This window comes from Oncorhynchus mykiss, chromosome 4 (genome assembly GCF_013265735.2).
Source record: "Oncorhynchus mykiss isolate Arlee chromosome 4, USDA_OmykA_1.1, whole genome shotgun sequence".
NCBI classification, from domain to species: domain Eukaryota; kingdom Metazoa; phylum Chordata; class Actinopteri; order Salmoniformes; family Salmonidae; genus Oncorhynchus; species Oncorhynchus mykiss.
The window spans coordinates 42,431,394-42,455,926 of NC_048568.1; the positions used below are offsets into that span (position 1 = coordinate 42,431,394).

Below are 24,533 nucleotides of genomic sequence, written 5' to 3' on the forward strand. Positions count from 1 at the left end.
ATTACACAGAGAATCACAATTAACAGTAAATCATTTGATCTCTATGGTTGAGTCTCTGTTTTAGGTGGCTGGGGGTCGATATGGAAATGTGTAAGTGACTGTTGCTCTAACACGATGTCTCTGTTTCTCTCTCTCTCTCAGACTAAGCTGAGCTCTGTGTCTCTCAGAGGGATCAGTGCCTCCAACTCAGCCAATGACATCAGCGGCAACGATTTCCATGGCAACTATGCCTTCGAGGGGATCGGGGATGATGACCTGTAATATTCACCCCTTCCCCACCTCCACCTGTCGAACGCAATCTGCAAAGATTCCAAGCTGAGCCGAGCGGATTGTCTGATTCTGTAAGATTGTAGCCCTTCCTGGGAGTCTGCTGCCTGCCTTAAGATCAGTCTTGTCGTATCAGCTTCACAAAGACTGCCATCTATCTTATGTGTTTCAGGTACAGAATGACTGACTACCCACTGCCCTCCTGTTTTACAATCCTATCCCCCTGTATTCAACTTAATAAAATATCAAGAACAAATAGAACTAAAATTACAGTCTGAAGTCTAATCCACGGGGGTCATGCTGTGAAACACTCAATTGACGTTGAAATGACTAAAACCAAGTGGAAGCTGTGTATCAGTGATAATGGACCTACGTCTATAGTCTCTTCACTCTGTCCAGCTTGATAAGTCATTTATAGTCTCTTCACTCTGTCCAGCTTGATAATAAGTAATTTATAGTCTCTTCACTCTGTACAGCTAGCTGACAGTCATCTATAGTCTCTTCACTCAGTCCAGCTAGCTGACAGTCATCTATAGTCTCTTCACTCTGTCCAGCTAGCTGACAGTCATCTATAGTCTCTTCACTCAGTCCAGCTAGCTGACAGTCATCTATAGTCTCTTCACTCTGTCCAGCTAGCTGACAGTCATAGAAATTAATGCTGGACAGGGATCATAGTAAATTCCAGAAATCCATGCTTGTAACATCAGTAGCTACAGTAGACTATGTTTCAGAGTGAGGGGCAGGTAGCCTACAAACACACTGGCAAAGGTTTTCAGCTGGCAGGCACAGACAGACACTGGAATTACTTCCTGAGTGATAAAGTGAGGGCTTTGCATTGGTGCTTTGTTGCGTTTTTTTTGTTTTTGTGGGACTGAAAAATACCCAGAATGTAAAAGAGCGTTATCAACCAGTTCCCATGCTTTTAGAAGAACGGTTCTGTTCCGGAACAGTATTGATCACTTCCATTCTCGGTTCTGGTTCTGTTCCTCAGAAAATGTAGTTATTTTTCTGTTCTGTTCCCTGAACCAGTTCCAACCCCTGGTCTTCATATATGACTTTCTACCATAGAGCATCCTGACATTCCTTCATTCTACCATAGAGCATCCTGACATTCCTTCATTCTACCGTAGAGCGTCCTGACATTCCTTCATTCTACCATAGTGTCCTGACATTCCTTCATTCTACCATAGTGTCCTGACATTCCTTCATTCTACCATAGAGCGTCCTGACATTCCTTCATTCTACCATAGAGCGTCCTGACATTCCTTCATTCTACCATAGTGTCCTGACATTCCTTCATTCTACCATAGTCCTGACATGCCTACATTCTACCATAGAGCGTCCTAACATTCCTTCATTCTACCATAGTCCTGACATTCCTTCATTCTACCATAGAGCGTCCTAACATTCCTTTATTCTACCATAGTCCTGACATGCCTACATTCTACCATAGAGCGTCCTAACATTCCTTCATTCTACCATAGTCCTGACATTCCTTCATTCTACCATAGTGTCCTGACATTCCTTCATTCTACCATAGTCCTGACATTCCTTCATTCTACCATAGAGAGTCCTGACATTCCTTCATTCTACCATAGTGTCCTGACAGTCCTTCATTCTACCATAGAGAGTCCTGACATTCCTTCATTCTACCATAGAGCGTCCTGACATTCCTTCATTCTACCATAGTGTCCTGACATTCCTTCATTCTACCATAGAGAGTCCTGACATTCCTTCATTCTACCATAGAGAGTCCTGACATTCCTTCATTCTACCATAGTCCTGACATGCCTACATTCTACCATAGAGCGTCCTAACATTCCTTCATTCTACCATAGTCCTGACATTCCTTCATTCTACCATAGAGCGTCCTAACATTCCTTTATTCTACCATAGTCCTGACATGCCTACATTCTACCATAGAGTCCTGACATTCCTTCATTCTACCATAGAGAGTCCTGACATTCCTTCATTCTACCATAGAGCGTCCTGACATTCCTTCATTCTACCATAGTGTCCTGACAGTCCTTCATTCTACCATAGAGAGTCCTGACATTCCTTCATTCTACCATAGAGAGTCCTGACATTCCTTCATTCTACCATAGAGAGTCCTGACATTCCTTCATTCTACCATAGAGCGTCCTGACATTCCTTCATTCTACCATAGTGTCCTGACATTCCTTCATTCTACCATAGAGCGTCCTGACATTCCTTCATTCTACCATAGTGTCCTGACATTCCTTCATTCTACCATAGAGCGTCCTGACATTCCTTCATTCTACCATAGAGCGTCCTGACATTCCTTCATTCTACCATAGAGCGTCCTGACATTCCTTCATTCTACCATAGTGTCCTGACATTCCTTCATTCTACCATAGAGCGTCCTGACATTCCTTCATTCTACCATAGAGCGTCCTGACATTCCTTCATTCTACCATAGAGCGTCCTGACATTCCTTCATTCTAAAAGGGGCCTTGTGTCTTTGTCTTCATCAGTGTCTTTTCTTTTAGCCTGTAATTCTGTCACATCAGAAATCCAAGGTACGTTGTCAATTCTAGCTCTTGAAATGGGTTAATTATCTGTGGAATGTAAGTGTTAATGTTGCCAATATGCCAAAATTGTTTTTCCCAATATCTTCCTTTGTAGGGTGTTATTGATCTTCCCCATTTCATAACAGTGCTGTTTTTAATGATGATTAGTATGAGTTTCAATGTGAATCTCCAAGTACAGGTTTCAGACTTGTTAATATTGCCAGAAAGATGATTGGAACATTTCCATTTCTGGTCCTGTGGTCCACTGTGGGTTTACCATAGGTCGAAACGCAAAACCCACCAACCAAGTGTCAGCCTTAGCTAATGCGACCTCACCAGCTAGAATCTTGCAGGAGGAGATGTGGTTTGATTTGGTCGGCTGTACTGCTTGCACTTCCTGAACCCAGAATTTTGCACAGTGTTACAGATGGAGATGGATATTTATTAAGTAATGTGGAGCATGAAAAACAATGGTCTGCTTCCTAAATGGCACCCTATTCCCTATATAGTGCACTACTTTAAACCAGAGTCCTATAGCACCCTATTCCCTATATAGTGCACTACTTTAAACCAGAGTCCTATAGCACCCTATTCCCTATATAGTGCACTACTTTAAACCAGGGCATTATATAACCCTATTCCCTATATAGTGCACTACTTTAAACCAGGGCATTATATAACCCTATTCCCTATATAGTGCACTACTTTAAACCAGGGCATTATATAACCCTATTCCCTATATAGTGCACTACATAGGGAATAGGGTGCCATGGAATTTTTCCAAAGGGTTCTGAAAATCGATAGTTTCTTGTTCCCCCCCCCCCCCCCCCCCCCCCTCCCTCACCGATTTGTTTTGTGGTTCTTCATAAATGCCAAAATTATAGTTTACTGAAGCATTTTGCACAACAAACTTTATACCATGACTTAAAAAAAACAAAAGTGACTTATAGATGTACATGCAAGTACAATATTCTGAACGTTGTAGTAACATCTGAATAGTCAATCGTTTGTCATCAAAAACAGATCAAATGTAATCAATTGTTTACAGAATGATTTTTTATTTTTTAGTTGTATTGAAAAGTGTATTAAAATACCATTTCTGATTTTGATTATTGATTGTGTTAGTTTAGCAAACAAAGTAACGTTTTTCTTGAATAAACAATGAGGCAATCATCTCGAGCTGCTTAATTGAAAATGGACATATTTAATTTGTGATCTCATGTCCAAGGACACAGATGAAAGTCTGTATGGAAAAATTCATTTACACCATTTTGTTAAATTGGATTCCACAGGAGTTTATTCAAAACATTCCCATTTTGTTAGCATCAATGTAACCTGGATTCCAGGCTTTTTCCTCGTTGATGAACAATACTTAGTCTCGTATTACCATATATTGAATACTAATAAAAGTAGACACGGAGAAAGCTATAGGAGGATCGCCTTGGGGTCCAAGAGCCGCTTGTGTTGTCTTGCCTACGGTCATTGTAGTAGCCTGGGTACAAGTCTGTCTTAGTTATTAGCCTTCCACTCACAATCACACAGAATAAAATGAGTGGCATGCTAGCTAAACAGACTAGTACCCAGGCTATGGAAAGTGAGCCAAACGGCACAAACAGATCTGGGACCAGGCTATGAGGAGGAAGCAGAATGTTATCTCAACCAGCTGTTCTGATCAAATGTAGCGCCATGGCAAGTCAAGGAAGTGCAAACCCATAGACTGTGCTCTTATGGAATGGATGGATGTTTTCTGCAGAGAATGTTGTTTGCATCGGCCAAAATGGCACCCTACAGTATTCCCTATGTAGTGCACTACTTTTTTATTAGGACCCAATGGCACCCCTATGTAGTGCACTACTTTAGACCCCTATGGGAAATAGGGTATTATGATGATTCTGTTTTGTTTTTTCCCATCACCGTATTATACTGTGAAATGAATTTAAATAAATGTTTAGGTGCCAAATTATACCAACAATCTTGAGTCTGTATTTGTATTAGCCTTGGATGAACAACAGAATGTAACATTCATTCTACTGGTATAAACTAGTGAAGGGCCTGTGTGTCAGATGAGGGAGAAGTCTCCTTACTTCAGATGGAAGGATTTCTGATGTGCTGCATATCAAACCTAAAGTGATCCGTGTCTCAATTATCTACATTATCTACATAGTCTACATCATCATTCCATTTACTGTCAGTTCCCTTCAGTTGGTATGGTCTACATTATCATTCAATATACTGTTAGTTCCCTTCAGTTGGTATAGCCTACATTATCATTCCATTTACTGTCGGTTCCCTTCAGTTGGTATAGCCTACATTATCATTCCATTTACTGTTAGTTCCCTTCAGTTGGTATAGCATACATTATCATTCAATTTACTGTCGGTTCCCTTCAGTTGGTATAGGCTACATTATCATTCCATTTACTGTCGGTTCCCTTCAGTTGGTATAGCCTACATTATCCCAACATTTATTTACTTCCTCTAAACACTGTCACAGCCATGTGGTTACTTATTATGATGATGAGCCAGAATGCAGACCAAGCCATAAACGATTGAACCGGACTCATGGCGCCATACTCGGCTGTGTCGTCACCGTTCCATGGTTCGTGCAGGCTATAGACGAGGGTTATTACCTATACTCGGCTGTGTCGTCACAGTTCCATGGTTCGTGCAGGCTATAGACGAGGGTTATAACCTATACTCGGCTGTGTCGTCACACCGTTCCATGGTTCGTGCAGGCTATAGACGAGGGTTATAACCTATACTCGGCGGTGTCGTCACAGTTCCATGGTTCGTGCAGGCTATAGACGAGGGTTATAACCTATACTCGGCTGTGTCGTCACAGTTCCATGGTTCGTGCAGGCTATAGACGAGGGTTATAACCTATACTCGGCTGTGTCGTCACAGTTCCATGGTTCGTGCAGGCTATAGACGAGGGTTATAACCTATACTCGGCTGTGTCGTCACACCGTTCCATGGTTCGTGCAGGCTATAGACAAGGGTTATAACCTATACTCGGCTGTGTCGTCACAGTTCCATGGTTCGTGCAGGCTATAGACGAGGGTTATAACCTATACTCGGCTGTGTCGTCACACCGTTCCATGGTTCGTGCAGGCTATAGACGAGGGTTATAACCTATACTCGGCTGTGTCGTCACAGTTCCATGGTTCGTGCAGGCTATAGACGAGGGTTATAACCTATACTCGGCTGTGTCGTCACACCGTTCCATGGTTCGTGCAGGCTATAGACGAGGGTTATAACCTATACTCGGCTGTGTCGTCACACCGTTCCATGGTTCGTGCAGGCTATAGACGAGGGTTATAACCTGCTATTCTCCTTATGATCCACTAACCTTTCAGCATATCCATGGGTTGCAGAATTGAATGTGGCAATTTTATAGAAAGAATAAAACCATTTATTTCATGCATAAAGGCTCTTAAAATATGTTTTTAAACACTTTCCTAACCCTAAATCAAATTTACAAGATGAGTATTTTTAAATCTACCAGTTGGTGAAACTGAATATTTTGACGGTTTTCTTTCATTGATCTCTAATATTCTGAACGGTTCTCTCCGTTATAGTCTGTCGAACAAATTTAAATTGATGTCTTAAGATAAATGTACTGAAAACTGTATTTAATGACAACGCCACAAGAAAATGTTGGCCAGCAAGTGGTGGGGGGGGGGGGGGGGGGGGTGTCAGTGGTTCAATTACATGTATTCAGCGTGCACAAGGGAACCGCAAACTACTGAGAAGTGCGTAGGAAATGTACGTAATTTCCTAAATTGGAATCGTGCCCCCAAAAATGCAGAAACAAAAGAATGCAGTCTGATCTCCCACTGAGTGAACACAAAGTGTTTTATTTCAAAATACTTAAGGCAAATATAAAACCATCAGAACAAGAGTTACACTTGGACCGTAGATAGGTAGGGCTGGACATAACCTTAAGCGCCACACAGACACACACACACACACACACACGTCTGTCTTAAAGCTCACACACAAGACATCTCACCTTCTACACACAGTGAGAGGGGAAAAAGACATTCAGCCAGGGTTGGGATGAATTCCATTTCAAATTGAAAGTGAAATTCTAATTGTCCTTTTGAATCAGTTTACTTCTGAATTGACTGAAATGGACCCCCAAACCCCAAACCCAAGAAATGTGGGGTACTCCAGGCTAGACTAATCAATGCATTTCAGATTATCCATCATTTCGTTACAACCTGATATTTGTTTTACTGTATATAGTAACACATGGACTTGACAAGATGAAAAGTTCATGGTCATTTTGTATATTTCTCCCGTATAACAAGCTTAATGGCACATCACACATTCAAGATTAAGGGGGAAATCATTATTAAAAGAAAAGCACATCTAATGAGGATGGTCACATAAACAAAATAAACGATATATATATATATACACACACACACACACACACACACATAAACACACACATACTTTAGACCAGAACCCTATGGCACCCTATTCCATTAATAGGGCACTACTTTAGACCAGAACCCTATGGCACCCTATTCCATTAATAGGGCACTACTTTAGACCAGAACCCTATGGCACCCTATTCCATTAATAGGGCACTACTTTAGACCAGAACCCTATGGCACCCTATTCCATTAATAGGGCACTACTTTAGACCAGAACCCTATGGCACCCTATTCCATTAATAGGGCACTACTTTAGACCAGAGCCCTATGGCACCATATTCCATTAATAGGGCACTACTTAGACCAGAGCCCTACTATGGCACCATATTCCCCATGTAGTGCACTACTTCTGACCAGGGCCCATAGGAAATAGGGTGCATGTGGGGAAGCATACTTGCTTCTTCAAGTAGTAACAAAACAGGAGAACATAACAAATGGGCTTCACAGTTAATATGAACACAGTGAGCGTTTCCACAGCAACACACTACACCTTTCCTTAAATATTCTGAAAATTGTTTTGTATTTTTTGGGGAAAGTTCAACTTGAAATGGGAATGGTCTACTCCAACTCAACCCCCAAAATAATTTGTATATGTGTGTGTGTATGTATATATATATATATATATATATATATATATATATATATACACACACTGCTCAAAAAAATAAAGGGAACACTAAAATAACATCCTAGATCTGAATGAATGAAATATTCTTATTAAATACTTTTTTCTTTACATAGTTGAATGTGCTGACAACAAAATCACACAAATTATCAATGGAAATCAAATTTATCAACCCATGGAGGTCTGGATTTGGAGTCACACTCAAAATTAAAGTGGAAAACCACACTACAGGCTGATCCAACTTTGATGTAATGTCCTTAAAACAAGTCAAAATGAGGCTCAGTAGTGTGTGTGGCCTCCACGTGCCTGTATGACCTCCCTACAACGCCTGGGCATGTTCCTGATGAGGTGGCGGATGGTCTCCTGAGGGATCTCCTCCCAGACCTGGACTAAAGCATCCGCCAACTCCTGGACAGTCTGTGGTGCAACGTGGCGTTGGTGAATGGAGCGAGACATGATGTCCCAGATGTGCTCAATTGGATTCCGATCTGGGGAACGGGTGGGCCAGTCCATAGCATCAATGCCTTCCTCTTGCAGGAACTGCTGACACACTCCAGCCACATGAGGTCTAGCATTGTCTTGCATTAGGAGGAACCCAGGGCCAACCGCACCAGCGTATGGTCTCACAAGGGGTCTGAGGTTCTCATCTCGGTACCTAATGGCAGAGGGGTCAGTCACCCCACACCATGACTGACCCAGCGCCAAACCGGTCATGCTGGAGGATGTTGCAAGCAGCAGAACGTTCTCCACGGCGTCTCCAGACTCTGTCACGTGTGCTCAGTGTGAACCTGCTTTCATCTGTGAAGAGCACAGGGCGCCAGTGGCGAATTTGCCAATCTTGGTGTTCTCTGGCAAATGCCAAACGTCCTGCACGGTGTTGGGCTGTAAGCACAACCCCCACCTGTGGACGTTGGGCCCTCATGGAGTCTGTTTCTGACCATTTGAGCAGACACATGCACATTTGTGGCCTGCTGGAGGTCATTTTGCAGGGCTCTGGCAGTGCTCCTCCTGCTCCTCCTTGCACAAAGGCGGAGGTAGTGGTCCTGCTGCTGGGTTGTTGCCCTCCTACGGCCTCCTCCACGTCTCCTGATGTACTGGCCTGTCTCCTGGTTGCGCCTCCATGCTCTGGACACTACGCTGACAGACACAGCAAACGTTCTTGCCACAGCTCGCATTGATGTGCCATCCTGGATGAGCTGCACTACCTGAGCCACTTGTGTGGGTTGTAGACTCCGTCTTATGCAACCACTAAAGTGAAAGCACCGCCAGCATTCAAAAGTGACCAAAACATCAGCCAGGAAGCATAGGAACTGAGAAGTGGTCTGTGGTCACCACCTGCAGAACCACTCCTTTATTGGGGGTGTCTTGCTAATTGCCTATAATTTCCACCTGTTGTCTATTCCATTTGCACAACAGCATGTGAAATGTATTGTAAATCAGTGTTGCTTCCTAAGTGGACAGTTTGATTTCACAGAAGTGTGATTGACTTGGAGTTACATTGTGTTGTTTAAGTGTTCCCTTTATTTTTTTGAGCAGTGTATGTATATATATATATATATATATATATATATATATACATACACACACACACACAGTATGTGGACACTACTTCAAATTAGAGGATTCGGTTTTGTCAGCCACACTGTTGCTGATGCTGTATAAAAATCAAGCACTCAGCCATGCAATCTCCATAGACAAACCGTGGCAGTAGAATGACCTCACTGAAGAGCTCAGTGACTTTCAACGTCGCACCGTCATAGGATGCCACCTTTCTAACAAGTCAGTTCATCACATTTCTGCCCTGCTAGAGCTGCTCCCGGTCAACTGTAAGTGCTGTGAAGCAGAAACAACGGCTCAGCCGCAAAGTGGTAGGCCACACAAGCTCACAGAACAGGACCGCCGAGTGCTGAAGCTCTTTAAAAAAAATTGTCTGTCCTCGGTTGCAACACTCACTACCAATAGAAGCAAGTCCCCGCAGCAATGCTCCAACATCTAGTGGAAGGCCTTCCCAGGAGAGTGGAGGCTGTTATAGCAGCAATGTTCCAACATCTAGTGGAAAGCCTTCCCAGAAGAGTGGAGGCTGTTATAGCAGCAATGTTCCAACATCTAGTGGAAAGCCTTCCCAGAAGAGTGGAGGCTGTTATAGCAGCAATGTTCCTACATCTAGTGGAAAGCCTTCCCAGAAGAGTGGAGGCTGTTATAGCAGCAATGTTCCTACATCTAGTGGAAAGCCTTCCCAGAAGAGTGGAGGCTGTTATAGCAGCAATGTTCCAACATCTAGTGGAAAGCCTTCCCAGAAGAGTGGAGGCTGTTACAGCAGTAAAGGGGGAGGGGGACCAACTCCATATTAATGCCCATGATTTGGGAATGAGATGTTCGACGAGCAGGTGTCCACATACTTTTGGTCATGTAGTGTATCCAAGTGAATATTTCTGGCTGTTTATCAAAGCTCTCTGGCTAACTCGTTGATTCTACTTTATAGTATACCCCTCTGGTCCCAGATCGGTTTGTGCAGTCTTGCCAACGCCTATGGTCATTGACAGCAGTTGGTCAGCAAGAGATCTGGTATCAGGCTAAGTCCATACACTCTCCGTCCGAGGGCCTTTCTCAACGAGGACAGCTTCAGGAGTCAGATGTTTTGGAACGTAGCAGATAGAAATACCCTGAATAGAGCAGACATTAAATTGTTCTACATAGAAATATTTCTATCTGAACGTTCCAAAACGCTGTGTCCTGCTGAACACGCCCCCAGGTTGTAATGGAGATATAAGGGGTTGAGGAGGAGAGCAGGGAGGAGCTATGGAAGATGAAGTGGACAGTAGAGAGTTTGGAATTGTAGACTAGACTGGTACAGATGTAGGATCTTAATTTGATTACTTTTGTCGCTGACAATTTTCCAAGCAAACTTGTAGTGTACGAGTTTATTTTTTATAGCTTCTAAAAAGTTTAATTTCCACTTTGAAATTTCAGACTTGATTTTCCCTGAATAAAAATGAAAATCAACCCCTACAAAAAAATGTCCATGAATTATAATCCACATTTCCTGCTGTAGCAAAACTGGTTCAAATGAAGGTCCTACATCTGTAATAAGAGGTCAACTAGTGGTTGTAAGCCATAATGTGCAATGATGTTTGGAGGAGCTGTAGGGCACAGTTGGTGTGTGTAAGAAAACAGCATATGGTGGAGAATGCAGCGTTTTGGGCTTTAGGGGGAATGTTAAAGTAGTCCATTCGTCTGGCAACAACAATCTAAATAGCTTCCTCCATCCAACTCTGTGTCCAAAGGCATAAAAAACAAGAATAATCACAATCATTTTATATTTTGCATGATTCTCCATAGCAGCCGCAGAAGATCTTTGACAAAATAACAAAAACAATCTAGGATTTATCTTTTATTTACATGTTAAATGTATGTCCCAGCTCTTCTCCTTATCTGAGCAAATACTGCATCACCAACTCCTTCTTTACTCTGGCTGTCCCACCTCCCTCTCTTCCTCCTCCTCATGGGCACCTGGCATCTGAACTTTGACCCATCCGTCGGTGGCGAGGCCATGTTTCTTCTGGTGTCGTTTGTAGTTGTCCCAGTGTCCCGTGGTGTATCCACACTGCTGGCACTTATAAGGCTTCTCTCCCGTGTGTCTCAGCATGTGTCTCTTCAGATTCATACTCTGGTTACAGCTGTAGCTACACACCGCGCACTGGAACGGCTTGGCGCCCGAGTGGACCCGCTGGTGACGTTTTAAGTTAGCCAGGTTCCCGCAGGCGTAGTCACACAGGTGGCACTTGTACGGCTTCTCGCCCGTGTGCACGCGGTGATGGCGTTTCAGGTTGTCGAAGTGGGCGGAGGCGTAGTCGCACTGAGGGCACTTGTACGGCTTCTCTCCGCTGTGCGTCTTCATGTGTCGCGCCAGGTGGTTGGGGTAGTGGGTGAGGAAGGGACAGGCACTGCAGGTGTAGACCTTGTCCCCACGCTCTCCGGGGCTGTTGGGGCCAGACGAGTCCTTGTTCAGCATGTCCAGGGTGCACTTGGCACAGATCTGGGTGGTGGAGCCGTCCTCGTCCTCCATGGGGATACCACAGAGACGACAGGTGAAGAGGAAGGGGAGAGGAGGGAGCGAATCTCTGTCCTCGGACTTCACTCCCACCACAGCCCCAACCCTACCCCCGGACTCAGCCCCAGGTCCACAGCCAGGCACCTCCAGAAGTCTTGAGGGATGATGCTCAGGGAGTTCTGGTGGTGGTACCCTCAGTCCATCAGAGCATGGCAGGTAGTCTCTGTTATGGCCCCCTACATGGAGGTTCAGGTCAGGCCTTAGGGCTTCTGGAACGAGATCAGATGTGGGAGAAACAAGCAAGTTCAAAAAATATATATTTGCCTAAAATATATAAAAACACAGACAATATACGTTTAGGAAAATATACACGAACACATCTTTAAACAATTCCAGGCCTGAATCTTTAGTTCACGTTTTTTCAAATTAAATTAAATGAAAAGCCTTGACATTACCTTCAGCTGGCACATTAGGCTCCTCCTCCCGCTGCCTCTTCAGACCAGAGGGACCAATAGGAGGTCCACTAGCAGGTCTGACTGCTTCCTGTCCCACCACATGCATCCTCTGATGCCTTTTCAGGTTGCCTAGGGAACTGCAGGCGAAGGAGCAGGAGTCACAGCTGTATGGTTTCTCCCCAGTGTGAATCCTCAGGTGTCTCTGCAGGTTGACCAGCTGGGCCGAGGCGTAGGTACACAGGGGACAACGGTACGGCTTCTCCCCGTTGTGAGTCTTCATGTGCCTCTTGACGTGATTGGCATAGCGTGAGGAGAACCCACACAACTGGCAGGAGTGGCGCTTGGAGGAAGGACCGTCGTCGCCCACTATGAAGTTATCGTCCGTTCCATCAGCGCCGTCCATCCCGCCTCCGTCCCCTTCCTCGCTATCGTCCGCTTGTGATCGCGAACCAGAGCGAAAGCCTCTGAATTCCCCCCTTTCTCCCTTGCAGCAGCGGTGACAGTAGGGTCCCACTAGGTCCAGACCACAGCCCCGGCAGGACAGGTAGGGAGGCTCGTGGTCGGGCTGGGACTCAGGGCCCTGCTCCTGGTCACACTGCCCAGCCATACTGAGACTGCTGAAGGCACAACTCTCCTCATCACCCAGAGGGTACACAGAGATCTCAGCTGCTACAGGAGGAGAAAACAGCAGTATGAGGAACAGGCCAAACAATAGTAAAACCTTCCTCATATTAGAGTTGCATCCCCCCTCAATTTGTCAGGACATGGACTCTACAAGTTGTGGAAGAGGGAGGGCGGGAGAGAGGGGTGAAGGGTGGGATGGGGGAAGGATGGGTGGAGCTAGAGATGGGAATTTGGCATTTGACTGGTTGAGCACTCGCCTGAAAAACATTTCTCATTTATCTTAAAATGCCAACAGATCGCATTTTATAACCTTTGGAAATAATTTCCCCATATACACACACACACAATAATATAAATATATATATAAATAGAAAAGCTAGTGCCATTTAACATTAATTTATTCAGCCCTCCCGAGGTCTAAGGCACTGCAACGTAGCTTAAGGCATTACATGGCTCATCGAGACCGAGGGTGTAGAGTCTGAACGCAGTTGAGTGAAAGACACACGGAGTAGATGGGGGGGGGGGAATTTTGGGAGAAGAACGGTGTGATGCTTGGTTTCTTTTTTTGTGTTGTTGTTGTGTCCCCACAAAAAAAGGAGAACACTAGAGTCAAAGTAAATTAACATCGATCTTCAAGATAATTGTACTTGCCCATTCAGGGCACATTCCACCAAATAGTTTTATAGTATTTTAAAAAGACTAAGCCTTTGAAATTCATTCCAGTACTCATACTCATGGCCACCCCTGAAAGGAGAGAAGGCATCAGTCTAAAGCCCAACCAGGTTAACATGAAGGTGATGCATAGCCTCAAGCCCTTGACCCCAGTCAGTCTGTTTTGGTGGTCTCTGGCACATCTCAAATGGGTCTGAATTCAGCAGTAGCTTTTGGCATGACCTCCATGACATGATGCTATCATGGACCGTGTATCTTAATTTAAAAACAAAAAAAAACTACTTTTTAAATTGAGAAGTAAAACTGGAAAAGGAAATTCACGAGTACCTATGGCTACTCCACCCATGCTCTACCAAGGTTTTCCCCAGCACACAGTACCTATGGCTACTCCACCCATGCTCTACCAAGGTTTTCCCAGCACACAGTACCTATGGCTACTCCACCCATGCTCTACCAAGGTTTTCCCAGCACACAGTACCTATGGCTACTCCACCCATGCTCTACCAAGGTTTTCCCAGCACACAGTACCTATGGCTACTCCACCCATGCTCTACCAAGGTTTTCCCAGCACACAGTACCTATGGCTACTCCACCCATGCTCTACCAAGGTTTTCCCAGCACACAGTACCTATGGCTACTCCGCCCATGCTCTACCAAGGTTTTCCCAGCACACAGTACCTATGGCTACTCCACCCATGCTCTACCAAGGTTTTCCCAGCACACAGTTTTGACGTACTGCAGTAGCTATGTTGGTCTATTGTACTCCCAACAATGTGTAGGCAGGTTGCTTAGGAGTCAAACCTTCTCACATAGCTGTTTGTCAGCTCCACGTGAGCGAGCTTGACAAATTTCTTAGCGTCTCAAAATGACAAAGTGGTGCCTGAAAGAGAAGTTGTAAACATTTGTACCGTCTTCCTTGAGAGTTTGGGAGCTGGTCTCTCCACCGCCTAGTACGCGTTGTCACAGTCCCTGTCCCTTGAGCTGCTCTCTCCACTGACTAGTACGCGTTGTCACAGTCCCTGCCCCTTGAGCTGCTCTCTCCACCGCTCTCTCCACTGACTAGTACGCGTTGTCACAGTCCCTGTCCCTTGAGCTGCTCTCTCCACTGACTAGTACGCGTTGTCACACTCCCTGTCCCTTGAGCTGCTCTCTCCACTGACTAGTACGCATTGTCACAGTCCCTGCCCCTTGAACTGCTCTCTCCACTGACTAGTACGCGTTGTCACACTCCCTGCCCCTTGAGCTGCTCTCTCCACTGACTAGTACGCGTTGTCACACTCGCTGCCCCTTGAGCTGCTCTCTCCACCGCTCTCTCCACTGACTAGTACGCGTTGTCACACTCCCTGTCCCTTGAGCTGCTCTCTCCACTGACTAGTACGCGTTGTCACACTCCCTGTCCCTTGCAACTCAACGATGCCCAACGAACCCAAAAAGGTTCTTTAAAAAGAGGCACACCTAATGAATGAAAATAAGCACGCACACGCGTTTGCGTTCCGGTGTATGTGTCGGGAAAGGGAGGGTGGCGTCAAATACTATACAGGAAAGAGAATGGTCAAAATATCCCCTCCGGTAGGCAAACCCAGGAACTTCAAATCCCAGGTGAGCTACAAACCCTGTTACGGAAAGTGGATAATAATGACAATAAGAAAATGTAATTGAGAAGGGAGGGAGCGTACTGAATTGATACATAAGGGTTAGAATTTGCTTTCTGGATCTTTTAAAACAGCAACATTCTGGCGTGTGCATGTATTATAAATGAACAGCATGGCAGTATTCCCAGAGCTGGCTATAACAGCAGCCAAGGAGGTTAGCCATCTTTATGTTTGTGCTCTAATTACACAGATGACTTCAGCCATATGAAAACCCTTCCGTCATTTTGCTTCTCATCCAACTGGCGTTAGCTTACTAGCTACAGCTGCTAGCGAGCAGCGAGCCGTCCGCTAGCGAGCCGTCCGCTAGCGAGCTGTCCGCTAGCGAGCAGCGAGCCACTACTGTTGCAAAGCAACTGAATTGCACCGGTTTTACAACTCAGATTCTACTGAAATGCTACAAAGAAAATGTAGCACATTGTTGTTGTTTTTTTTAATTGGGCAGAAATGTGCTGTAAACTGTAAATTTAATCTTAACTGTCTACAAACGTACTCAGTCCAAATGGATCTAAATCCAATTGTCAGATCAAATCCAGTTTTATTTCAGACATGGAATGCAACAATGTGCTTGACAGAGGGGGGGGGGGGAATATTATTTTTAATTTAACATAGGAGTTTCAACCAATGCATACCGGTTTGACAGGACTATAAAAGCACCACCATATAAGTGCTAAACTGATTCCAGAACAGTAGCAATCTCCTCAGAGACACTTTATAAATTCGGGCCCAGGTCTCCCTCCCTCAGAGATTTGACCGAATTGTGACTAAGCTGGTCAAATAAAACTTTAATAAATAAAATTTAAAGAAGTACCAACCTGAGTACTTGTCGTCCAGGCCTAGGATCTTGTCATGGTCGGCGTCACAAAACTCAAGGTCGTGTCCCAGAAGGAAATCTGCCTCCAAGGTGAGGATTCCTGGAGCTACAATGGTCACTACACCATCTTCAGAATCCACTGCAACACAGAGCAACAACTCCATCTAACATACGCTATCGATAACTAAACAAAAATATAAAACATGGGGAAAAAAAGTGTTGCTCCCATGTATCATGAGCAGAAATAAAAGAGCAGACATTTTCCACAAATCACAATAAATATATTTATCTCATTGTGTGCATAAAATTTGTTTACATCCCTGTTAGTGGGCATTTAATATTTTGCCAAGATAAATCGATCCACCTGACAGGTGTGGCATATCAAGAAGCTGATTAAAACGGCATGCTCATTACATTTTATTGTGCTGGGGACAATAAAAGGCCACTCTAAAATGTGCAGTTGTGTCACAACACAATGTCACAGATGTCTCAAGTTGAGGGAGCGTGTAATTGGCATGCTGACTGCAGGAATGTCCACCAGATCTGTTGCCAGAGAATTTAATGTTAATTTCTCTACTATAAGCCGCCTCCAACATCATTTTAGATAATTTAGCAGTACATTCAACTGTCCTCACAACCAGGTGTATGGTGGGTGAATGCAACTGTTCTTCCATGGCCTGCATCCTCACCAGACATGTCACTCATTGAGCATGTTTGGGATGCTCTGGAGCGGAGTGTACATTTGTGTGTTCCAGCTCCTGCCAATATCCAGCAACTTCACACAGCCATGGAATAGGAGTGGGACAACATTCCACGGGCCACAACATTCCACGGGCCACAATCAACAGCCTGATCAACTCTATGTGAAGGAGATGTGTTGTGCTGCATGAAGCAAATGGTGGTCACACCAGATACTGACTGGTTTCCTGATCCACACCCGTACCTTTAAGAAACACTATACACACACACACACACACACACACGTATGTGGACACCGCTTCAAATTAGTGGATTCAGCAAAATCCGTTACTGACAGGTTTTCCTTCCAGTTCTCTGCTGCCAATGACTGGAACAAATTGCAAAAGCACTGAAGCTGGAGTCTTATATCTCCCTCTCTAACTTTAAGCTTTAGCTGTCAGAGCAGCTTAATTATCACTGTACACAGCCCATCTGTAAACAGCTTATCTATCCATGTGTACCTGCACATATCACTCCAGTGTTAATGCTAAATTGTAATTATTTCGCCACTATGGGCTATTAATTGCCTTACATCCCTAATCCTACTACATTTGCACACACTGTATATAGACTTTTCTATTGTGTTATTGACTATGTTTTTGTAACTCTGTTTTTGTCGAACTGCTTTGCTCTATCTTGGCCAGGTCGCAGCTGTAAATGACAACTTGTTCTCAACTGGCCTACCTGGTTAAATAAAGGTGTTCTCAACCAGCCTACCTGGTTAAATAAAGGTGTTCTCAACTGGCCTACCTGGTTAAATAAAGGTGTTCTCAACCAGCCTACCTGGTTAAATAAAGGTGTTCTCAACCAGCCTACCTGGTTAAATAGAATAAAAAAAAATAAATAGAAACAGGTCAATAAAATCAAGCACACAGCCATGCAATCTCCATAGACAAACATTGGCAGTATAATGGCCTTACTGAAGAGCTCGGACTTTCAACGTGGCACCGTCATAGGGTGCCACCTTTCCAACAAGTTTGTTAGTTTGTTACATTTCTGCCCTGATAGAGCTGCCAGGGTTAACTGCAAGTGCTGTTATTGTGAAGTGGCAACGCCTAAGAGCAACAACGGCTCAAACGCAAAGTGGTAGACGACGCAAGCTCACAGAACGGGACCGGCGAGTGCTGAAGCACGTAAAAATCGTCTGTCCTCAGTTGCAAACACTCACTGCCGAGGTCCAAACCGCCTCTGGAAGCAACGTCAGCACAAGAAGTATTCGTCGGGAGCTTCATGAAATGGGTTTCCATGGCTGTCGGCTGCAGTGGTGTAAAGCTCGCCACCACTCTGGACTCTGGAGTGGAAACGTGTTCTCTAGAGTGCCAACTAAGGTTTGGTGGAGGAGGAATAATGGTTCAGGCTCCTTAGTTCCAGTGATGGGAAATGTTAACGCTACAGCATACAATGACATTCTAGATGATTCTGTGCTTCCAACTTTGTGTCAACAGTTTTGGAAGGGCCCTTTCCTGTTTCAGCATGACAATGCCCCTGTGCACAAAACGAGGTCCATACAGAAATGGTTAGTCAAAAACCATTGTGGAAGAACTTGACTGGCCTGCACAGAGCCCTGACCTCAACCCCATTGAACGCCTATGGGATGAATTGGAACGCCGACTGCGAGCCAGGCCTAATCACCAAACATCAGTGCCCGACCTCACTAATGCTCTTGTGCCTGAATGGAAGCAAGACCCTGGAGCAATGTTCCAACATCTAGTGGAAAGCCTTCCCAGAAGAGTGGAGGCTGTTATAGCAGCAATGTTCCAACATCTAGTGGAAAGCATTCCCAGAAGAGTGGAGCAAAAGGGGGGGACCAAATCCATACTAATGCCAATGACTTTCAACATACTTTTGATCTGTGACCAACAAATGCATATCTTTATTCTCAGTCATATGAAGATATTTAAAATGGTCAAATTTCCTCACATGAACTGTAATGCAGTAAAATCTTTAAAATTGTTGCATGTTACGTTTCTATTTTTTGTCCAGTACACAATAAATCACAAATAAAAATATAAAATAAAAACAAAGTATCGTCCTTAATTTTCCACAAAAGGCCTACTACTACCACCCTTTGACAAAATGTCACCAAAGACGATCATTATATGCAAGAGAATTGTATGCTGTTAAATGCCCTGAAAAGTAACAAAAAACATCCTAGTAATTGAATTTTATATTAAATCAGGGAATGAAAACCAGAAGAAGAAGTGAGAGTTTCTCAGTCCCATGATGCACCTGTACTGACCATGACTTTTGGATGAAAGCGGGGTGAACAGACCGTGGCACAGGCAGTTGATGTCCTTGATGATCTTTTTTGGCCTTCCTGTGATAGTCGGGTGTCCTGGTAGGGCAGGCAGTGTGCATTCGATAATGCGTCGGGCAGACCGCACCACCCTCTGGAGAGCCCTGTGGTTGCGGGCGGTGCATTTTCCGTACCAGGCGGTGATACAGCCCGACAGGACGCTCTCAATTGTGCATCTGTAAAAGTTTGAGGGTCTTAGGGGTTAAACCAAATTTCTTTCGCCTCCTGAGGTTGAAGAGGCGCTGTTGCGCCTTCTTCACCACACTGTCTGTGCCTGTAGACCATTTCAGATTGTCAGTGTTGTGTACGCCGAGGAACTTGAAGCTCTTGACCCTCTCCCCTGCGGCCCCGTCGTTGTGGATGGGGGGGGTGCTCCCTCTGCTGTCTCCTGAAGTCCACGATCAGCTCCTTCATTTTGTTGACGTTGAGGTTATTTTCCTGGCACCACTCCACCAGGACCCTCACCTCCTCCCTGTAGGCTGTCTCGTCATGGTTGGTAATCAGGCCTACTACTGTTGTGTCGCCAATCATCAAGCAAACTTGATGATTGAGTTGGAGGCGTGCGTGGCCACGCAGTCATGGGTGAACAGGGAGTACAGGAGGGGACTGAGCATGCACCCTTGTGGGGCCCCAGTGTTGAGGATCAGCATAGTGGAGGTGTTGTTTCCTACCTTCACCACCTGGGGGCGGCCCATCAGGAAGTCCAGGACCCAGTTGCACAGGGTGGTGTTCAGAGCCAGGTTCCCAAGCTTTATGAGCTTGGAGGGTACTATAGTGTTGAATGCTGAGCTGTAGTCATTGAATAGCATTCTTACATGGGTATTCCTCTTGTCCAGATGGGATAGGGCAGTGTGCAGTGTGATGGCATCGTCTGTGGTTCTGTTGGGGCGGTATGCAAAATTGGATGGGGGTCTAAGGTGTCAGGCAAGATGGAGGTAAAATGATCCTTAACTTGATGTTAGCCATTTCATATGAATCAAGCCATGTTTTGCTAGCCTGAAATGACAGAAATTCAAAGTTCATGTAAAAAAAAAACACCATGGATATACACAGCTATGAATATCCAGCAGTCAATGACACCAGCTGCCTGTAGTTTTCAGTCTGCCACAGAGACCTTCTGAGTTAACTCTGCTGACCTCTAGTGGAGAATGTGATGCATGACAGTACATGACTGAACACGTCTGGTTGGTTCTCAAATGGCACCTACTCCCTAGGCAAGTAGATTCAGCTGCGGGACGGTTTTTGTCTGGGCATAATTATAATTTGTACACTATAAATTGACTACAGCTAAACTCCAAAATGAGATTGTTATGGCTTTATTCGTGGGAATACTTAAGTGAACAGATTTCCTACATAAAACACATTTGTAGCTGAATTCCTTGAGATCCTAATCTGACCCGTGCCCTATGCACAGAGTGTACAAAACATTAAGAACACCTTCCTAATCTTGAGTGGGACCCCGTTATGCCCTCAGAAACAATGTGTCAGGTATGGACTCCACAAGGTGTTCAAAGTCTTCTACAGGGACGCTGGCCCCATGTTGACTCCAACACTTCCCACAGTTGTGTCAAACTGGCTGGATGTCGACCCATTCTTTGATACACACGGGAAACTGTTGAATGTGGAAAAACCCATCAGCGTTGCATTTCTTGGCACACTCAAACCGGTGCGCCTGGCACTTACTACCCTGCCCCGTTCAAAGAAACTTCAATATTTTGTCTTGCCCATTCGCCACCTGAATGGCACGCATACACAATGCATGTCTCAATTGTCTCGAGGCTTAAAAAAATAAAAATAAACATTTTATTTAACCCGTCTCCTCCCCTTCATCTACATGGACTGAAGTGATCATTTTGTACATGTATTAAAACTGCAAGTTTGGCCAATTCCAGTCCCCTTGTTTAGAGGGTCCGGGGGCCTCCCTGGGATAGAAGGATCTACATTATTATTCTACAGTGAAGACATCGAAACTATGAAATAACACATATGGAATCATGTACTGTAGTAACCAAGAAAGTGTTAAACAAATTAAATATATTTTAGATTTGAGATTCTTCAAATAGCCACTCTTTGCCTTGATGACAGCTTCGCACACTCTTGGCATTCTCTCAACCAGCTTCACCTGGAATGCTTTTCCAACAGTCTTGAAGGAATTCCCATATATTCTGAGCACTTGTTGGCTGCTTTTCCTTCACTCTGCTGTCAACCTCATCCCAAACCATCTCAATTGGGTTGAGGTCAGGTGATTGTGGAGGCCAGGTCATCTGATGCAGCACTCAAGCACTCTCCTCCTTGGTCAAATATTCCTTGCACAGCCTGGAGGTGTGATGGGCATTGTCCTGTTGAAAAACACATGATAGTCCCACTAAGGCCAAATCAGATTGGATGTTGTATCGCTGCAGAATGCTGTGGTAGCCATGCTGGTTAAGTGTGCCTTGAATTCTAAAACGATCCCTGACAATGTCGTCAAGAAAGCATCCCCACACCGTCACACCTCCTCCTCCATGCTTCACGGTGGGAACCAGACATGCAGAGATCATCCGTTCACCTACTCTGCGTCTCAAAGACACAGCGGTTGGAACCAAAAATAGCACATTTGGACTCCAGACCAAAAGGACAGATTTCCACGGGTCTAATGTCCATTGCTCGTGTTTCTTGGCCTAAACAAGTCTCTTATTGATTTCCTTTAGTAGTGGTTTCTTTGCAGCAATTCGACCATGAAGGCCTGATTCACTCAGTATCCTCTGAACAGTTGATGTGTCTGTTACTTGAACTCTGAAGCATGTATTTTTGCTGCAATCGGAGGTGCTGGTAACGCTAATGAACTTATCCTCTGCAGCAGAGGTAACTCTGGGTCATCCTTTCCTGTGGAGGTCCTCACGAGAGCCAGTTTCAGCACTTGAAGAAACTTTCAAAGTTGTTGACCATTTCCAGATTGACTGACCTTCATGTCTTAAATTAATGATGGACTGTCGTTTCTCTTTACTTATTTGAGCTGTTCTTGCCATAATATGGACTTATCCCTATTTGGTAAAAGACCATCTTCTGTATTCCTTGTCACAACACAACTGATTGGCTCAAATGCATTAAGAAGGAAAGAAATACCACAAATGAACTTTTAACAAGGTACACCAGTTAATTGGAATGCATTCCAGGTGACTACCTCATGAACCTGATTGAGTGAATGCCAAGAGTGTGTAAAGCTGTCATCAAGGCAAAGGGTGGCTACTTGGAAGAATCTAAAATACATTTTTGATTTGTTTAACACTTTTTTGGTTACTACATGATTCCATATGTGTTATTTAATCATTTTGATGTCTTCACTATTATTCTAAAATGTAAAAAATAGTAAAAGTAACAAAAAACCCTTGAATGAGAAGGTGTGTCCAAACATTTGACTGGTACTGCATGTCAGACATGCTTTTAAGTTATGTACCCAGTAGGTCTCCTGGCACTAGCCTTAACTATCCCAAAGACTAGGACCAAGAAGCATGGGGAGGCAGGCTTTAGTTACTATGCTCCCTGCCTCTGGAATAGCCTGCCAGAGAACCTGAGGGAGGCTGAAACTGTTCGACATATTGAAAAGAGATCTTAAAAACACACATTTTAGCTTTGCTTTTCCTCAGGAGGCTTTTGTGTCATTCAGTTTTTATTGTTATGCTTTTTTTTATATATTTTAATCCTCTTATGTTTGTGTAGTAACTATTTCAGCCTTTATTTTCATAGATTTGATTAGTTTTCCCCTTTGAAATCACATTCTGTTGCATTCCATGTATGAAATGTGCTGTATAAATAAAGGCTAACCTGATGACATAGCTTATACAAGTCATTTCCCATAGGCTATCTGATAACATTCAAGTCATTTCCTGTAGGCTATTAGCTTCATCTAACTATGATTTCTTATCATTTTTTGGACATCATCTGTTCCTCAAAGATTATCACGTGAAAACAATTGTTTAACCATTGCCAGGTTCTCCAGTCAAATGCCTATTGGAGTAGGATGGTTTTCATCACAAAGTATGTCCATTTCACCATGTTGGATAACATTACCACATCAGTTTACACCTTACAAAACATTCCAGTAAATGAATTATGTTGTGAATGAATGAATGCTGTTGTTCCTGTATTTCAAAATGTGACTATCAGGTAGTCAGTCGGTGTGCACAGACAGGACGCAATGTAAAACGACATTAACAATGGCAATATAATGCTTGTTTCCGCATACAGAAATGGGAGCGACCGTCCCTGTTCTATACAGGGCCAATTCATATAACAGTTGGCCTGATATCCAGACCTGTTTTTTGTTTTTTTTCTCCTAACATTCCACTTTTTTTTTTGGTATTCTTTGTCATATGCTAAACATGACCTATGTTTAGAATGATACATCGCCTGGGTACCAGTCTGTTTGTGCTATAAGAATGAAAGTTTGATCCCTTACACTTGACAGATTGAGGATTCTGTTGTTTTCTTCTTGGCATCTTCCGGGCAGCCTCTCTCTTTTGAAACCTCTTCTGGAACACCTCGGGCACTATCAGCTCATGCTGCTTTCCAGGAAACGGTGCTTCTCCAGTAGTTCTAGACACAAAAAAAAACTTTTTTAAAAGATTGATAAATATCAATCAGATATGCCAAAGCATTTAAGCAATTCAGGCACAATTGAACCTAGCTACATCTCTACATAGCTCGGGTAAAGGCACAGCTAACTAGCTAGCAACTGCGTGACACAGACCTAGGTAACAGCTGTACATCCATGATTAAAATGCCTTGTTAACATTAGAGATAACCATAGCAAGCCATTTGGCTGAGTAAAGGGATGCGGTCAGATCAAATTGCTCTGTCCGGTGGATGTTGTTGCAGCTTGCTCAAGGCCCTTAATGATTCTTTGTAGACAGCTAACTATCTAATTATGTTAACTATCTAGCTAATAATGTTAACATCAATGACTACACGTAACGTTACCAGGCTAATTTGAATGAAAGGCTACTGTTTCAAATTGAAGTGCAGTTTGTTATAAAAATAAATAAAAAAGTATACTTGCTAGTTAATGACAAGATGTAGACAACGATTAAGATCCGTAACCTTAGCTATAGAAAAAAAAACAAGTATGACTAACGTTAGTTATCAAGCTAACTTACCTAAATATCATAAATAAACCTCTCGTCTGTAGCCGTTTTCATCCAGTAACTCAACGCTCCATGTAAACGTTCATAAACGAGATCTAAATGACTGTGTCGAGATATCCGCCATTTTTTTATGTGCAGCTGCGACAAAGAAAGACAATTAATGGTGTTTTTCATAACTTAATTGATTTTTTGATTTCCATTGTATACATTCTCTTCCGCTGTCACACGTGTTTCCGCATCCGAA

General features: G+C 43.9%; 2 protein-coding genes across 5 annotated transcripts in view; one reads left to right on the plus strand and one right to left on the minus strand.

Annotated features, from left to right (window-relative positions):
• The window catches only part of LOC110522651 (sorting nexin-17), a 62,310-nt gene extending 60,574 nt beyond the window's left edge, over window positions 1-1,736 (plus strand). Inside the window, exon 15 of the mRNA XM_036976382.1 lies at window positions 142-1,736. Coding sequence (XP_036832277.1) covers window positions 142-261 — 120 coding nt within the window. The 3' untranslated portion in view covers window positions 262-1,736. The remainder of the gene's footprint in view (window positions 1-141) is intronic.
• Window positions 1,737-10,773: 9,037 nt separating this feature from the next.
• Window positions 10,774-24,533, minus strand: LOC110522652 (zinc finger protein 513). 4 transcript variants are annotated; one of them, XM_021601125.2, is made up of 5 exons: window positions 24,302-24,533; window positions 23,605-23,741; window positions 16,134-16,271; window positions 12,374-13,042; window positions 10,774-12,187 (listed from the first exon to the last, which is right to left on the minus strand). In XM_021601125.2, the coding sequence occupies exons 1-5, from the start codon at window positions 24,310-24,312 to the stop codon at window positions 11,331-11,333; spliced, it is 1,812 nt and encodes a 603-aa protein (XP_021456800.2). In that variant the 5' UTR covers window positions 24,313-24,533; the 3' UTR covers window positions 10,774-11,330. The 4 variants fall into 4 exon arrangements, with proteins under 4 accessions (XP_021456800.2, XP_036832281.1, XP_036832280.1 ...); XM_036976386.1 differs by lacking the exon at window positions 24,302-24,533 and adding an exon at window positions 23,896-24,066 and having other exon boundaries at window positions 12,374-13,039; XM_036976385.1 differs by lacking the exon at window positions 24,302-24,533 and adding an exon at window positions 23,896-24,056.

Coding starts and splice junctions, on each gene's coding strand:
- LOC110522652 (XM_036976385.1), bottom strand. CDS start 23,918: ATGGATGTACAGCTGTTACCTAG. Junction 23,742..23,895: donor GATGTACAGCTGTTACCTAG/GTCTGTGTCACG, acceptor TTTTGTGTCTAG/AACTACTGGAGAAGCACCGT. Junction 12,188..12,373: donor GCCTAATGTGCCAGCTGAAG/GTAATGTCAAGG, acceptor ATCTCGTTCCAG/AAGCCCTAAGGCCTGACCTG.